The sequence below is a fragment of the Ranitomeya variabilis genome, chromosome 6 (genome assembly GCF_051348905.1).
Source record: "Ranitomeya variabilis isolate aRanVar5 chromosome 6, aRanVar5.hap1, whole genome shotgun sequence".
Taxonomy (NCBI): Eukaryota; Metazoa; Chordata; class Amphibia; order Anura; family Dendrobatidae; genus Ranitomeya; species Ranitomeya variabilis.
Genome location: NC_135237.1, coordinates 43,144,480 through 43,162,975, shown reverse-complemented (window position 1 = coordinate 43,162,975; position 18,496 = coordinate 43,144,480). Strand labels below are relative to the sequence as shown.

The following is an 18,496-nucleotide window of genomic DNA, read 5'->3' as shown; positions in this document are numbered from 1 at the left end:
GGTCAAAGAAGGTGGTGGCTGGCCCTGGGGGGCGGTAAATGGCAGCCAGTTGGAGGTTGGAGGGGGAGTAGATGCGCACAGAGTGCACCTCAAAGGAAGGGAGGGTAACAGAGGGTGGCAGTGGGATTGGGGTGAAGGAGCAGTTATCTGACAGGAGAAAACCAACTCCTCCGCCATGCTTGCTGCTGGGGCAGGGTGTGTGAGAAAGGGGGAAGCCACCGTAAGAGAGTGCAGCAGGGGAGGCTGTGTCAGCGATCCTTGCTGTAATAGAAATTGAAATCAATTTAATGGTGAATCTGGGTTTATAAGCAGCAGCCAGCAAAGCAGCAGTGTAAAGCTTGGCGGTGATTGAATGTGGATTTCAGATTGTTTCTGTATGCCAATGGACAATGCAATAACCTGCAGTCACTGTTCATATACAGATGTAACGACTCCGGTGCACTACAATATTAACGTCTGTATGCTGCCAGTGACTGTTATATTGAAGCAGAAGGAATAAACATTACTGGTGTTACTGAATTACTCCTCCCCTCCTTTATCCCTAGTGTCATTGACAAATTCGAGCAGGATGCCTTTGCTCATCCCCTACCTTGCAGCTACGGAGCAGGCGGCTCTGCGTGATGTGGTGATGCCAGGCAGTAGCGCAGTAGATCAGCTGCGGCTGTCACTTCTCATCACATCTAAGATCTGACCATCTGTGTCATGAAAACACGCAGAATAAAAACAAAATATCCCTTCCCGGTAGCACGCTGCTTGGCCGTAGTCCCAGACATCTAATAGCATATGTCCGAGGATCTCCCATATGTTGCAGTTCACATTTAGAACGTAAGCTCTTCCGGACACTCGGACTTAAGGCGTATTCATACCATGTAATTATTGCATCTGAATGCGCTGAATTTGGGTTTACATTGCAAATGTAGCCAGGGAGGCGATGTGAAATGGCGCCTCATGGTGGAATTGTTATACCACCATTGCTATGGGTTGTGCCATACAGGATCGCTCACATTCTGGGCTCATAAAATGTCCAACTATAGAATGAGAAAACTCTTCTGAAAAGTATCATTTTTATTGGTGAATGTGCATGTGAAACATATACTACATTTAATTATAATATTTCATATACGGTAATAACATTTCATATTTTCTTCTTGGCGCTATATGGAAGTATTATTTGCCCTATATGTTGTATTATCTGTGAAGTGTCAGTTTTTATTTACCCACTGTGAGACTATACTATTTATGCACTGCCTTGAGAAATTTAGGTAATGTAGGGTGGTATTATTTGGGCACAGTTAGGTGGTATCATTTATCTAGCCTATAATTTATAATCTGGGCACTGTAAGGCTTTATTATTGATGTACTGTGTGGCTATACTATTTATACACTACCTTAAAGACTTTAGGTAATGTACAGTGGTATTATTTGGGCACCATTAGGTAGTATCATTTATCCAATATGCGACATATAACCTGGGATCTGTAAATCTGTAAGGCTTTGAGGAATTAGGTAATGTACAGTGGTATTATTTGGGCACCATTAGGTGGTATTATTTATCAAATATGCAACATATAACCTGGGATCTGTAAGACTTTGTTAATTGTGCACTGTGTGGCTATATTATTTATACACTGCCTTGACTTGAGGAATTAGGTAATGTACGGTGGTATTTTTGGGGCACAGTTAGGTGGTGTCATTTATCTAAAATACAATTAATAATCTGGGCACCGTAAGGCTTTATTATTTATGCACTGTGTGGCTATACTATTTATACACTGCCTTGAGGACTTTAGGTAATGTACAGTGGTATTATTTGGGCACCATTAGGTGGTATCATTTATCAAATATGCAACATATAACCTGGGATCTGTAAGGCTTTGTTAATTATGCACTGCGTGGCCATATTATTTTTACACTGCCTTGAGGAATTTAGGTAATGTTCGGTGGTGTTATTTGGGCACAGTTAGGTGGTATCATTTATCTAAAATTTATCTAATTTATCTAAATATACAATGTAGAATCTGGGCACTGTAAGGCTTTATTATTTATGTACTGTGTGGCTACATTATTTGTATACTTCTAGAAGAATATAGGTAATGTACGGTGGTATTATTTGGGCACCATGTTGTGGAATCATTTATCCAATAGGCAACATATCATCTGGGCACTGTAAGGCATTATTATTTATACACTGTGTGACTGTATTATTTATACAGTGGGGCAAAAAAGTATTTAGTCAGTCAGCAATAGTGCAAGTTCCACCACTTAAAAAGATGAGAGGCGTCTGTAATTTACATCATAGGTAGACCTCAACTATGGGAGACAAACTGAGAAAAAAAAATCCAGAAAATCACATTGTCTGTTTTTTTTATCATTTTATTTGCATTTTATGGTGGAAAATAAGTATTTGGTCAGAAACAAACAATCAAGATTTCTGGCTCTCACAGACCTGTAACTTCTTCTTTAAGAGTCTCCTCTTTCCTCCACTCATTACCTGTAGTAATGGCACCTGTTTAAACTTGTTATCAGTATAAAAAGACACCTGTGCACACCCTCAAACAGTCTGACTCCAAACTCCACTATGGTGAAGACCAAAGAGCTGTCAAAGGACACCAGAAACAAAATTGTAGCCCTGCACCAGGCTGGGAAGACTGAATCTGCAATAGCCAACCAGCTTGGAGTGAAGAAATCAACAGTGGGAGCAATAATTAGAAAATGGAAGACATTCAAGACCATTGATAATCTCCCTCGATCTGGGGCTCCACGCAAAATCCCACCCCGTGGGGTCAGAATGATCACAAGAACAGTGAGCAAAAATCCCAGAACCACGCGGGGGGACCTAGTGAATGAACTGCAGAGAGCTGGGACCAATGTAACAAGGCCTACCCTAAGTAACACACTACGCCACCATGGACTCAGATCCTGCAGTGCCAGACGTGTCCCACTGCTTAAGCCAGTACATGTCCGGGCCCGTCTGAAGTTTGCTAGAGAGCATTTGGATGATCCAGAGGAGTTTTGGGAGAATGTCCTATGGTCTGATGAAACCAAACTGGAACTGTTTGGTAGAAACACAACTTGTCGTGTTTGGAGGAAAAAGAATACTGAGTTGCATCCATCAAACACCATACCTACTGTAAAGCATGGTGGTGGAAACATCATGCTTTGGGGCTGTTTCTCTGCAAAGGGGCCAGGACGACTGATCCGGGTACATGAAAGAATGAACGGGGCCATGTATCGTGAGATTTTGAGTGCAAACCTCCTTCCATCAGCAAGGGCATTGAAGATGAAACGTGGCTGGGTCTTTCAACATGACAATGATCCAAAGCACACCGCCAGGGCAACGAAGGAGTGGCTTCGTAAGAAGCATTTCAAGGTCCTGGAGTGGCCTAGCCCGTCTCCAGATCTCAACCCTATAGAAAACCTTTGGAGGGAGTTGAAAGTCCGTGTTGCCAAGCGAAAAGCCAAAAACATCACTGCTCTAGAGGAGATCTGCATGGAAGAATGGGCCAACATACCAACAACAGTGTGTGGCAACCTTGTGAAGACTTACAGAAAACGTTTGACCTCTGTCATTGCCAACAAAGGATATATTACAAAGTATTGAGATGAAATTTTGTTTCTGACCAAATATTTATTTTCCACCATAATATGCAAATAAAATGATAAAAAAACAGACAATGTGATTTTCTGGATTTTTTTTCTCAGTTTGTCTCCCATAGTTGAGGTCTACCTATGATGTAAATTACAGACGCCTCTCATCTTTTTAAGTGGTGGAACTTGCACTATTGCTGACTGACTAAATACTTTTTTGCCCCACTGTATATTGCTTCAATGTATTTTGATGATTTATGGTCATATTAGATGCTGTATTATGACAAGGTTTATTGGCACTGGATGGTGCTATTATCTCAGCACACATAGGATTGTTTTTGACAATATTACCATGCTGATATTGATATTCAGGCATTTTATAGCAGTGTTATGCACTGTAGGGGGAGAATGCATCGGTCATGTGATGTGTGCAATGTAAAGCAATATTTGTATACCTTTTTTTTAGCTAAAGCAGATATTTTACAAGATCGCACATTACGACTACATCCGTTACTAAATAGTTCATATGGACTTGATGAGGCTGTTGTACTTACTTTGAATATCAATATCAGAATGTTCCATATTGGTGATAAAAAAGAGCATTTTAGGATTGAAGGTATAGAGTGAAATAGCTCTCGAGTCCAAATGCTTTCAGTGTGATCTATCATTCACCACCAGTTTTTCTTTTTTTTTTTATAGACACTATCCCAAACAGTCCTTTACGACAGTGGCAGATACGCCAGAAAACCTCCGGCTGAAACAACAGAGTGAAATTCAGAGTCAGGTAACTGAATATACACAGTCCATAGCCTTGAAAAGCGAGTCACCTTGTCGTATACTAGCGCTGTCACAAGATCTGCTGTTCTCTTACCTGCTCCATACTATCTAGTCTAAAGATTGCAAATCCTAGGCACAAATTCACTTCTGATTCCTGCTCTTGGGTTACGGGGTCTGCATTTTCGTACAATTATAGGGGTTGTCTCTACTTAGCAATGAGGCTCTGAAATGCCCCTTTGGACTGAGCATTGGCCTCTCATGTGCCATTATTTCCTTATCTATGGGGCTGCCCAAAACAGTTCAGAGCGCTACTTGGCTTGCTCTGGCTGTCCCATCGAAAATAAATGGATCAGTGTAGTGAATGCACATCCACCACCAATACTAAAGGGGCATTTCAGAGTACCATTCTCATGACCGATCAGGATTCCATTGGTATTGGTCAGACCCTCAATAATCATAAAGTATTCACCTATCCATTGCGAAGGTGGGACAACACCTTTAATGAGGACATCTACTAACTACCATGGAGGTCCTACTCTCTCCAGTCCTCCTCACGGTGAGAGTAATATTTTTGTCAGCCCCATAGATGTTGAATGGAGTGACAGAATATATTAAAGAGGATATCCGGGACTTTGTAAAAAAAAATTGTGCCTCAGCACTAACAGTCAAGTGGTTGCTCCTGTTGAAATCCATGCAGTAAGCTACAGACTTATTATATGTTGGAGGAGTTACATTGCAGTGTCAGCAGATGGCGCTGTTGTATCTGTTGATGCTTAATAATATGTAGTGTATCATAACTGTTTCTCTTGTTTAACCTGTCATTGCCTAGTATAGCAGCCATCTTAGGCTAAGTCTCATTTTTCCTCTCTGTTGATGATTTGTACAGTTCCTGTATGTCACAAGTAAACTATGGTTTTCCCACAAATGTCTGATTGCTTTTACTTCTGCTGAAGACGAACAAATCTTCAACAGCTCCCTACCTGCCTGTTGTGCCCTTTACTATTCCTCGCCGCCACAGAGTTGTCACAGACCACTCCTGCCAGCGATTCTGCTGCCTCTGCTGACGTTATATTGACAGAACAGTGGCTTCTTTACAGCAGAGGCAGCTGAATCGCCAGCAGGAGCAGTCTGTGACCTCATTATGTTGGAGAAGAGGAGGGCACCGGACACAAAAGGCAGGTAGGTAGCAGCAACTTGCCTGTTAATGTTTAGGCACATTTTAATTTACAATGTCCCGGATATCCCATTTAAGTCTAAAAAGCAAAACGTATACCAGCTGTAGATGGTGGATATACCAGGTGTGGATAGGCTTAATTCAAGGAACGGACCATGCCCCTATGTATCATTCCAATGAGATTCCAAAAATGCATCTTTAGTCCAATCACATCAGTAGAGAATAAAATCTTTTTTATTGAATGTTGAATAAAAACAAGTTGTAACAGAGTAACATCATAAAATGAGGTAAGGGGCCTACGCGTTTTGAGCAGTTAACCCTCTCTTAATCATGGCATACTGTGTTCATCTCAAAGAGGGTATCCGGGACTTTTCAAAATACAAAAATTTATCTAAGCACTAACAGGCAGGTAATTGCTACTTACCTGCCTATTCTGCACGGCGACATTCTCCCCTGGCACAGAGCAGTCACACACCGCTCCTGCCAGGGATTCAGCTGCCTCTGCTGAAGCGACGGGTTCAGACTTCTGAGGTCATTCTGATTGACAGCCGACTACCCAAGTCAGGCAGCGGGGATCCAGTTGGCAATTAAACTGACCTCGCAAGTCCCGCCCCGTCAACTGAGCAGACCGGAAAAGAAGCGTCCACTCTGTAGACATGATGTCAGCAGAGGCTTCTGAATCCCCAGCAGGAGCGTTTGTGACTGCTCCGTGCCAGGGAAGACCGGCGCTGGACACAACAGGCAGATAAGCTGCAATCACCTATCTGATAGTGCTTAGATATTTTTTTTTTGTTTTTTGATTAGTCCCGGATACACCCTTTAAGATCGGGCTAACTGCTTGAAACGCGCAGGGCCCTTACCTCATTTTATGATGTTACAACATGTTTTAATTCAACATTCAATAAAAAAGATTTTATGCTTTATCTATGTGTTTCAGCTGGAGATACATTTTTGGGCAGAATATATTATTAACTGCTGATACTTATAAACAATAAGGGACTTGAGACCCCCGATCTAATGATCCATGAGGATCTTAGTTGTGGATCCTTCAGCAGTTGATCATTAATCTTCTATCCTGTGGATTGTGGGAAAACCCCTGTTAACATTTTGCATCTGTTTGCCTACTACAGAGACAAATAAGATCCATCAGCAGGTAGTTATGTTATATATGAGCCGCATGTAAGTGAAAACTCTGTACCCAGCTTTCTACATCAAGTCTGTCTCAATGGTGGCAGAAAACTGCTGTGACATTACGACTCATTGGTTCAGGAATGAAGTCATTCAGACTCGCCCTACACTGCAAAAATAGAATAGGATATGCCACCCTTCCTTTCTGGTGACGGCGTATATTTTAGAAAATGTGATTTACACTACTGAAAAAAATTGCAAGAGTTCTAAACTCCTCCATGAAGTCATTTATCATCAGCAGGAAGACAAAAATACATGACATAATTAAGAAAGTCCAGACATTATTTAGAATACTCCCGACAGACAGAAAAATGGAAAGATGCCATTATGGGAATTTTTTCACCTGCCCATTTGGATATTTTGTTTGCTTGTTCTGTTTCAGAAACAAACAAATGGAATAAATGTCAGCAAAATATACAGTGCCTTGTGAAAGTATTCGCCCCCCTGGAACTTTTCAACCTTTTCCCACATATCATGCTTCAAACATAAAGATACCAAATGTAAATTTTTGGTGAAGAATCAACAACAAGTGGAACACAATTGTGAAGTTGAACAAAATGTATTGGTTATTTAAAATTTTTGTGGAAATTCAAAAACTGAAAAGTGGGGCGTGCAATATTATTCGGCCCCTTTAACTTAATTCTTTGTTGCACCACCTTTTGCTGCGATTACAGCTGCAAGTCCCTTGGGGTATGTCTCTATCAGCTTTGTACTTCGAGAGACTGAAATTCTTGCCCATTCTTCTTTCGCAAACAGCTCGAGCTCAGTGAGGTTTGATGGAGATCGTTTGTGAACAGCAGTTTTCAGCTCTTTTCACAGATTCTCGATTGGATTGAGGTCTGGACTTTGACTTGGCCATTCTAACACCTGGATACGTTTATTTGTGAACCATTCCATTGTAAATTTTGCTTTATGTTTGGGATCATTGTCTTGTTGGAAGACAAATCTCCGTCCCAGACTTGGGTCTTTTGCAGACTCCAACAGGTTTTCTTCAAGAATGGTCCTGTATTTGGCTCTATCCATCTTCCCATCAATTTTAACCATCTTCCCTGTCCCTGCTGAAGAAAAGCAGGCCCAAACCATGATGCTGGCACCACCATGTTTGACTGTGAGGATGGTGTGTTCAGGGTGATGAGCTGTGTTGCCTTTACGCCAAACATATCGTTTGGCATTGTTGCCAAAAAAATTGATTTTGGTTTCACCTGACCAGAGCACCTTTTTCCACATGTTTTTTGTGTCTCCCAGGTGGCTTGTTGCAAACTTTAAAAGCCACTCTTTATGGATATCTTTGAGAAATGGCTTTCTTCTTGCCACTCTTCCATAAAGCCCAGTGTTGTGTACTGTACGACTAATTGTTGTCCTATGGACACACTGTCCCACCTCAGCTGTAGATCTCTGCAGTTCATCCAGAGTGATCATGGGCCTCTTGTGTTGTGAATTCTGCTCTTGGGCTCCCTCCGGTGGTTGTAAGTGGTAGCGCTGCTGTCTCTGAATCGCAGTATTTATCAGGTGTGTTCACTTTTTGCAATTCTGACTGGGCTATTTAGTCTTGCTTCACCCTTTAGTCAGTGCCAGTTGTCCATTGTTCCTGGAGGATTCACATCTCTGCCTGGTCTCTCCTGCTTTGCAGTTCATTTCAACAAAGATAAGTTCTGGCCTTGATTTTTTGCTGTCCACATGCTGTGGCTTTATTGTTCAGTTCTTTTCCATGTTTTTGTCTTGTCCAGCTTGGTCTGTATAAGGATTTGTTTAGCAAAGCTGGTATCTCTGGAGATGCAGATATACCCTCCATATCTTTAGTTAGCTGTGGAGATTTTGTATTTTCTGTGGTGGATATTTTGTAGTGTTTTAATACTGACCGCATAGTACTCTGTCCTATCCTTTCTATTTAGCTAGAAGTGGCCTCCTTTGCTAAATTCTGATTTCAGTCTGTGTGTTTTTTCCCTCTCCTCTCACAATCAATATTTGTGGGGGGCTGTCTATCCTTTGGGGATTTTCTCTGAGGCAAGATAGTTTTCCCTTTTCTATCTCTAGGGGTAATTAGTCCTCCGGCTGTGTCGAGATGTCTAGGGAGCGCTAGGTACATTCCACGGCTACTTCTAGTTGCGGTGTTAAGTTCAGGGTCTGCGGTCAGTACAGGTACCACCTTCTCCAGAGTACGTCTCATGCTGCTCTTAGGCCACCAGATCATAACACTCTTGGCTGCATATCTGATCAGGCTTCTCCTTGTTTGAGATGAAAGTTACAGGGACGGCTGGGTCTTGGTAGATTTGCAGTGGTATGATACTCCTCCCATTTCAATATGATCACTTGCACAGTGCTCCTTGGGATGTTTAAAGTTTTTGAAATCATTTTGTATCCAAATCCAGCTTTAAACGTCTCCACAACAGTATCACGGACCTGCCTGTTGTGTTCCTTGGTCTTCATGATGCTCTCTGTGCTTCAAACAGAACCCTGAGACTATCACAGAGCAGGTGCATTTATACGGAGACTTGATTACACACAGGTGGATTATATTTATCATCATTAGGCATTTAGGACAATATTGGATCATTCAGAGATCCACAATGAACTTCTGGAGTGAGTTTGCTGCACTGAAAGTAAAGGGACCGAATAATATTGCACGCCCCACTTTTCAGTTTTTGAATTTCCACATAAATTTAAAATAACCAATACATTTTGCTCAACTTCACAATTGTGTTCCTCTTGTTGTTCATTCTTCACCTAAAATTTTCATTTGGTATCTTTATGTTTGATGCATGATATGTGGGAAAAGGTTGAAAAGTCCCAGGGGGCCGAATACTTTCGCAAGGCACTGTAAATGGAAGCAGCGTAGCCCCCAACCCCTATTGAATTGTTTTGTAAAAGAGAAAAGTCCTCCATGCAGAAATTTTTCTTCTATTCTATTGTAATAACGTGCAGGTACTGAGTATGTCACCACGGAACAGGCAGACCAACAGTTGAGGGGTTTAATAACAGGAATTAGGTTCTCCTCGCAGGGAGGAAGCAATGGAAAATAACTAGCAATAAAACAATGCAAGAATACGGGAGTTAAACAATAAAACAGAATTAAGCAGGATTTCTTGAGAAAAGAACACTTATCAGTCTCATGAGGACTTGCTTGGAGGGTCGTCTTCTCCAACGTAGGCGCCGGGAATCAGTGGCACTTGTCGTCCCTCTGTGGTCCGTGAACAGAGTAGTCTCTGAGAGCCTGCTGCCTGGGGTTTCGGGAGTTAATATGGTATGCACAGGCTCTGAGTCTTTAACTTTTATAGCACAGCCAGAAAATCAGGGCTCCGCACGGTTGTCTCTGTACCAGGAAAACAGGGGCCAGGGTGTAGTCGTCTCTCAACAGGTCTCAAAGCGCCCCCCTAAAGTCACAGCAGAGTCCGCTTTAAGTACTCACTGGATGCAGTCTTTCTGGGCAGTCTCTACAAGATGCAGTCTTTCTGGGCAGTCTCTACAAGATGCAGTCTTTCTGGGCAGTCTCTTTCTCTCTCTCTTCTGGAGCGCAGCTGCACCTGGCTCTGCACGCTGCTCTGCAAGCTGCTCTCTCTCCTGCAAGCGTCCCTTTCCCGCTCTCTGGCTGCTTCCCTCCTGTCCCAGTCTACAAGTCTCTCCCCTAGGGAACCTGCGGCATAGCTCAAAGGTTCCGGGCACAGAGCCGAGAAGGTAACCGCCCCCAGACTCTTCTGGTGCTTTTAACTCCTTACATTCCCCCCCTCTTTCTGCTCGCCATTCCACGGGCGAGATCTTCAGGAGCTCCTGTTGGCAATCTTCTAGTCCTTGCACAATCTGCTGTCAGATGAACTCATCCTGATTGTAGCGAACAGGGGGTACACCAGCCGTTGAACGTTCAGAGCGTCTAAAACCAGCAGGGGCGGTGGTGTCAGCTGCTGTGGGAGGAGTCGAGGCTTCCTCCGATACGTTGGTAGAATCTGGCACCAGCCCTGTTCCTGGGTTCACTGGAGGAGATTCAAAGCCTTCCTCATCTTCCACATCTACATTGATCACTGGCGCAGCCGGTGGGGGTGCTGGAGCCAATTGGACTGATTCAGGATCTCGCGACAAACATGGATGCAACATATTCCTGTGCAGCGTGCGGGTGGGAGTCCCTTCTTCCGTTTCCGTCTGGACCTCATAAACAGGACCCCCTTTGCCGAGCCGCCGCTTCACTCAGTACGGCCTTTTCTCCCATCAGTACTCCAGTTAGTTGTGTGGGCGCTTTTCCCTCACTAAGACTCGGTCTCCAGGCCACAGGGCTATCCCCTTTTTAGGAGCTACCTGGGGATGCTCCAATTCTTGTAGCCGGTCCTGCACTAGACGTTGAATTGTCCGCAGCCGACGACGATGTTCTTGAACCCAGGAGTACACCCCCGTCCGTGGGCAGTCCTCCTCGGGTTCCAGCGCCAGCTCTGCCAGTCCCTTCCCGGGTCGGCCAAAGAACAGAGAGTAGGGGGTGAATCCGGTAGTGCTGTGTTTACGATTGTTATATGCCCACACCAATTCAGGGACGGACTCAGTCCACTTCGCCTTCTGGTCCTCCTCCAGAGTCCTCAGCATTTGAATCAGAGTTCGGTTAAATCTTTCACAAGCCCCATTCCCCTGTGGATGATAAGGGGTGGTCCAGGACTTATCTATTTTGTACAGCTGGTGCAGCTCCTCCATCACTCTTCCGAGGAAGCAGGCCCCTTGATCAGAATGGATGCGCTTGGGACACCCGTACACCTGAATGAAGTGTTTGCAGATTGCGTGAGCCGCAGACTCGGCAGTTTGGTCCCGCGTGGGCGTCACTACGGCAAAGTTAGTAAAGTGGTCTATCATCACTAAACAATGCTCATAACCTTGATGTGCTTGTCCAATTGTCAAGTAATCTATTGCCAGTAGGTCCATGGGGCCAGAAGACCTCACCGTCTCTGTGGGAGCTCTTTGTTCTGGTGGTTTGACCAGCTCACAACTTCTGCATTGCCGACATACTTTATCCACAGTGTTCCTTAAGTGGGGGTGATAAAATAGGCGCTGTAACCACTGGAAAGTCTTTTCTGGCCCAAAGTGTGCTCCTTTCTCATGTGCTTCCTTAGCCACCTGGTCTATCATGGACGAGGGAATCACTGTCTGCCATACAAGACTGAGTTCTGTTTGCAAGAATACCTTCCGGTACAGGATACCATCCCGCAACTCGAGCCTCTCCCACTGGCGTAGCATCTTCAGTACTTCAGGTGACATGGACCTCCTCTCACGTCGATTGGGCATTTGTTCAGACACGACCCACCTTCTCAACTGAGCTAGCTCCGGATCCTCCTGTTGTACTCGGACCCACTCATCGCGGGGCTGCTCCAGCAAATTCACACAGGCCTCTTCCTGTTCAATTTCCCGCGCCGCTGCCACCGTCCTGGCAGTCTTTCCAAAACCTGGAACCTCTACATCTTCCAGTTCTTCATCCTGGCTGGGTGCTGGTTTGCGATAGTTTACTCGAGAGAGGGCATCCGCATGTACATTCTCAGCTCCTCTTTTATACGAAATTCTGTATCGGAACTTGGCCATTCGGGCTACCCAACGTTGTTCTAGGGCGCCTAACTTGGCATTCTCGAGATGGGCCAACGGATTGTTATCGGTGCGTACATGAACTTCTGAGCCAGCCAGATATTCCGCGAACTTCTCAGTCATTGCCCACACCAGCGCCAACAACTCCAGCTTGAATGAACTGTAATTTTCTGGATTCCTTTCTGAGTCATGCAGAGACCGACTGGCGTATGCGATGACGCGCTCTTTCCCGTCCTGCATCTGGGACAGTACAGCCCCGAGGCCCTGTAGGCTCCCGTCAGTGTGCAAGATGAACGGTTGTGTGAAGTCAGCGTAGGCCAGCACGGGGGCCTCCGTCAATGCCTTCTTCAAAGCCAAGAATGCCTCCTCCTGATGCTTCCCCCACTGTATGTTCCTGTTTTTGGCGCAAGAGGGCACTCCCCTCAACAACTCCTGGAGTGGATTAGCAAGGCGGGTAAAGTCTTTTACAAAGCGTCTGAAGTATCCCGTGAGTCCCAGGAATGCACGCACATCTTTCACCGTTTTTGGAGTTGGCCACTCTTGTACCGCAGCGATCTTCTCCTGGGAAGGCCTCATCCCTTCAGCGGAGACAACATGTCCCAAGTATTCAATCTCGGTACGGAAGAGGTGACATTTCTGGGGTTTCACTTTCAAGCCATACTTCTGTAGCCGACTCAGAACTTGCTCTAATCTCTGCAGATGCTCCTCAAAGGTGGGGGCAAAGACGATGATATCATCCAAGTAGATCAAAGTGGCTTCAAAGTTCAGGTCTCCCAGACATCTCTCCATGAGTCGCTGAAATGTTCCTGGGGTGTTTGCTAGGCCGAAGGGCATCCGGTCAAACTCATACAGTCCCATCGGAAGGATGAAGGCCGTCTTGGCTCGGTCTTGCTCAGACATGGGCACCTGCCAGTAGCCACTGGCCAAGTCTAACGTGGAGAAATATCTGGCATTCCCTAGTGCCGTCAGGGACTCCTCTATCCTGGGCAGTGGGTACGAGTCCCGCACTGTGCAAGCATTGAGCCACCGATAGTCCACACAGAACCGCAGGGACCCGTCTTTCTTTCTCACCAAGACGATAGGGGCAGCCCACGGGCTCTGACTCTCACGTATAACTCCCTTCTTCAGCATGTGTGACAGCATTCCCTTCACCTCCTGGTACATCTGTGGAGGTATTTGGCGGTACCGTTCCCGGATTGGCGCCGCATCCCCGGTGGGTATCTCGTGGGTAATGGCCGTGGTACGTCCAAAGTCATCTTAATCTTTGGCGAACGCATCCTGAAATTTCCCCAATACAGCTTCTACCTGAGGTACCTGCTGCGGAGTAAGTTCCGAGAGCTCCGCCCTCATGCGTTCCAGTATCTGGCGCCCTTCTTGCATTAACCTGGGGTCCGGAGCTGCCTCCGCCTTGATGGTCACCAGCCACGGATCTTCTGGCCTTGCTGTCAGCTGTACCGCCTCAGTGGGGACCAATTCGTCTGGAAGGCCCAGGACTTGAGCGACTTTGCTTCTAGGGGGCAAAGTTATATCTGTCTCCCCCAAATTGATGCAGCGCACAAGGGCAGTTCCATCCCGCACGGTAGCCAGGGACCGTGCGACCAATATTCCTGACGGCAGCTGGTCGGCTCTGCTGGGCTCAATTTGGACTTCGACTCCCTCCAGCGGGATGCCAGCTCGTACAGGCAGGGGAAGCACTGTCTGCCCAGGGGGCAACACTCGATTGACTGAGGCGGGGACGACGACTTTGTCGAGTTCCTTTCCATCGCTGTATGCTTCCCGGACCTGGGCGGTCCGTATCAGTTGTTGGAAGACCCTTCTCTGGGGAGTTTGGTCGCTCCATTGTTGTAGGAACTGTTCCGGGGACTCGTTGAAAACGAGGCTTCCGAGGTCTTTTAACACATTCATGCCCAGGGTCACGGTATGGTCTTTAGCTACCTCTCCATCCACCAATACCACTCCTCTCCTCCCGAGGTCTTTTCCGCAGACCTCTATGTTCATCCATACCACCCCTGCGACCGGGATGGGCAAGTGATTGGCCGCCATAAGTTTGATCACAGGACCCCATTCGGGCCGTAGCGCCTCTGTGAAGTGATGGCGGAAATATCTCTCAGGCATGGTGGTCACTTGTGAGCCGGTGTCTATCAAGCATCGCACTGCTCTTCCATTGATTTCTGCCCAGACCAGAGGGCACGTGGAAACAAGGCTGTGGGGACTTTTACTCCTCCTCCTCTGTTCTTCACGCTCTGAGCGGCGCCCCTCAAGCCCAGAGCCACCTAGTTTAAAGGAGGATGCGGGGATGGTCGGCTCCACCGGGGACACCATCGAGCAATGTGGCCAGACTCTCCACAAGTGTAGCATGTAAGAGGGCTTCTCCTCCTGGTAGTTTCACCCTCCCTTCGGGGGGCAGCTTCTCTGTCTCACACCAGAGGGCCGGGCCCCTCTGCCAGGGTTCTTCTGGAGGCCGCCATTTCTTCACGGACCTGTCTAATCTCCATTCTCAGGTCCTCCACCCACTGGGGTATATTGCCTGCGGTGGTGGTTACCTCCCCGCTCTGCACCCTTCCTACCAGCCCCGTCACTCCCTGTTCTTGTTCTCGCACACGCACCTCACTGCCAACCTCAGAGAAAGTCATGTCTGACTTTACTCGCATGCGCTCTCGCAGTGCCTGTTTCATCATTGCGTCACGCAGTCCTGTCACTAGCTGATCTCTGAGCACCACATCAACTGACCCTACCCCTACACCGTCCTTTCGTCTGATAGCAGTGTGAAGCTCTTGTAGGGCATTCATGAATTGGGTCACGGTCTCCCCCTCCCGTTGTACCCGGTGAAACAGTCGCATGCGAAGTTCCCCTACGTCAGTGGGTCCCCCATGCGTTTCCTCAAGTACGCGCAGCACTTTGTCCAGGGTATCTCTCTCCCGGGGGGACCTATGCATGACAGAATCCCGCGCCTCCCCCTCCAGAGCCATCAATGCAATTTCTGCCTCCAGGGCTGGTGTCATGGGGTGCATCCGCATCATTCCCCGGATACGCTCTGTCCAACTCCACAACATTACATTGTTCCCAGTGAACCTTGGCAAATTATTCAACATGGCTCCCAGGGAAATGCTAGACCTGGGAACTTCCCCCGCTGCTTGGTCTGCCCTATCCGCACTACCGTGTGACATCCTGCCGACTACGCCAAATGTAATAACGTGCAGGTACTGAGTATGTCACCACGGAACAGGCAGACCAACAGTTGAGGGGTTTAATAACAGGAATTAGGTTCTCCTCGCAGGGAGGAAGCAATGGAAAATAACTAGCAATAAAACAATGCAAGAATACGGGAGTTAAACAATAAAACAGAATTAAGCAGGATTTCTTGAGAAAAGAACACTTATCAGTCTCATGAGGACTTGCTTGGAGGGTCGTCTTCTCCAACGTAGGCGCTGGGAATCAGTGGCACTTGTCGTCCCTCTGTGGTCCATGAACAGAGTAGTCTGAGAGCCTGCTGCCCGGGGTTTCGGGAGTTAATGTGGTATGCACAGGCTCTGAGTCTTTAACTTTTATAGCACAGCCAGAAAATCAGGGCTCCGCACGGTTGTCTCTGTACCAGGAAAACAAGGTGCTCTGCACTGTTAAGTCTCTGTACCAGGAAAACAAGGGGCTCTGCACTGTTAAGTCTCTGTACCAGGAAAACAGGGGCTCTGCACTGTTAAGTCTCTGTACCAGGAGTCAGGGGCCAGGGTGTAGTAGTCTCTCAACAGGTCTCAAAGCGCCCCCCTAAAGTCACAGCAGAGTCCGCTTTAAGTACTCACTGGATGCAGTCTTTCTGGGCAGTCTCTACAAGATGCAGTCTTTCTGGGCAGTCTCTACAAGATGCAGTCTTTCTGGGCAGTCTCTTTCTCTCTCTCTTCTGGAGCGCAGCTGCACCCGGCTCTGCACGCTGCTCTGCAAGCTGCTCTCTCTCCTGCAAGCGTCCCTTTCCCGCTCTCTGGCTGCTTCCCTCCTGTCCCAGTCTACAAGTCTCTCCCCTAGGGAACCTGCGGCACAGCTCATAGGTTCCGGGCACAGAGCCGAGAAGGTAACCGCCCCCAGACTCTTCTGGTGCTTTTAACTCCTTACACTATAAAAAAAGGCAACCAGATGGACCTCATAACGGTCAATCAGGTACCTCCAGACAAATGGAAAGTTGGAATAGAAATGTGAACGGAGCCTAAAGACACACAGGGATCGTCGTTCTAGTTGAATGGTTAATCTGCTTATTTATAGGCTGTGTTCACATGTGCAGTGTGTTTGATAATTTTTGGGTAAAAATTATCCCTAACTATTTTACTGTGATATAAAAACAAAAACGCATTAAAGGAATGGGCTGAGCATTGTAGAGATGCACTACCTGACATAGCCGGATATATTGCTGTGCCAGGCACTTTAATTACGGGATGCAAACACTACAGGTCCTCTATTCTGCTGATCAGCTGGGCTCCCGGAAGGTAGACTCCTCAACCACAGATCCGACATTGTTAGGTTGTCCTGGGCTATCAATGTAAACTCATTGAAGATCCCCATTAAAGCTCCCATACCGCTTTGTTACAGTGACATAATACGCCACATATGTTTTGAAGCGCTATGTATTATTCCTTGGAAGGAAAAGAGCTTATGTCTGACAATATGAGTGATTCACAGTCATCATGGCAGGGCTGTGCTTGCCACGTATACTATATATTTAGATGTATTAAATATTCGGTGTGCGTCCACAATGCACTCACTGCTTCACATGATCCTCATCAGAGCGCAGCTAATCCCAGGACCAAATTTGCCTCCTGCAATGATTGTTTTTCATATTCACGGTGGCGCAAATTACTAAATAATCTTACATTGCTGAAAAATCTGTGATTCATTCTTTATATAATTTTTCACAAAACTTTAGGACAAATCACCATAAGTTGCACATTTATTGTCCATTTTTCAATGCCTTTTCCCAAATTTGTATATACAATTCATTTATAACAAAGTCGGGTAACTTTGTAAATACTTTTTTCTGGTGCTAGTTCTGAGCTACAGACTGTTTTATTTTCTAGAGCTGCATTTAAACATCTGCAGGATTCAGAGCTGAAATCTCCCAGTATTCCTTGCTGATTTATTCTGGGAAGTATCATCTTGACATCCGACACTTTACTGTTATAGGATAAACTTAAAGGGAGTCGGTCCGCACAGAATGTCTGTTAAAATCAAGTACAGTTGCTCAGTGCACCCTTGGCGTGGCCAAGCAATTAAAGGGGTTCTCCGGCCTTAGGCTACAAGTATGCAGTCACTCTATGTGACAGCAGATTTGTAAATGCTCCCAATGTGCGCAAGTTTGTAATTTGCATACATGCTGTCACACGCCAACTAGACATGTCAATACACTTGCATAGGCACGTCTAGTCGGAATGTGGCAAATCGCATACTTGGGCATGAATCATAATCCATCGAATTATGGAGTCTTCAGAAAATGATTGGTGCACTGGGGAGAGTGACTGAGGAGATGCTTACAGAGCCTGCTCTTGCTATTCTGACCCAGTCTACACAGCAAAGCTTAAAAGTAAGTTGCAGAAGAAATTGGAAATATTTAACTTAATTACCCTAGTAATATCAGCTGATCACAAAAGTTTCTGAAGAAAGGCCCATGGTGATCACTGGATTGTTCTGATGGCTTTATTTCAGGACGGGTGTCTAGCAATCCCATGTCTTATAGAATACATATTTCTTCCTTGATTAATAAATAATGGACTTTCATATTATTAAGTTGTGCTGATGATTTTCTTGTATGTTAAAGGGAATCTGTCAGCAGGTTTTTGCTATGTAACCTGAGAGCAGCATAATATAGAGCAAGAGAACCTGATTCCAGGTTCACATCATATGTCACTTATTAGGCTGTAGTTTCAATACAATCAGTGTTTTATCTGCAGGAGATTATCACTGTGGGACTAGCTCTCGCATGCAGACCAGTCAGGCTAATCTGTATAACCCCGCCCTCACTACTGATTGGCAGCTTACTGACATTATACACAGGAAGCTGCCAATCAGGTATGTGGGCGGGGTTATACACAACTCAACATTCTGACCACTGTTACATCTGCAGCAGAAAGCACTGTGATTGTATCTAAACTGCACCAAGCAGCCCAATAAGTGACACATCACTGGAATCAGAGTCTCTTCACCTACATCATGCTGCTCGCAGATTAAATTAAAAAAAAACTGCTG

At 45.9% G+C, this 18,496-nt stretch overlaps 1 protein-coding gene across 2 annotated transcripts in view; it reads left to right on the top strand.

The window, feature by feature from the left end:
- The window catches only part of NEBL (nebulette), a 258,527-nt gene that overhangs the window by 109,974 nt on the left and 130,057 nt on the right, over positions 1 to 18,496 (top strand). For both annotated transcript variants that reach the window (XM_077268337.1, XM_077268338.1), the window contains exon 3: positions 4,288 to 4,372. In XM_077268337.1, coding sequence (XP_077124452.1) covers positions 4,288 to 4,372 — 85 coding nt within the window. The remainder of the gene's footprint in view (positions 1 to 4,287; positions 4,373 to 18,496) is intronic.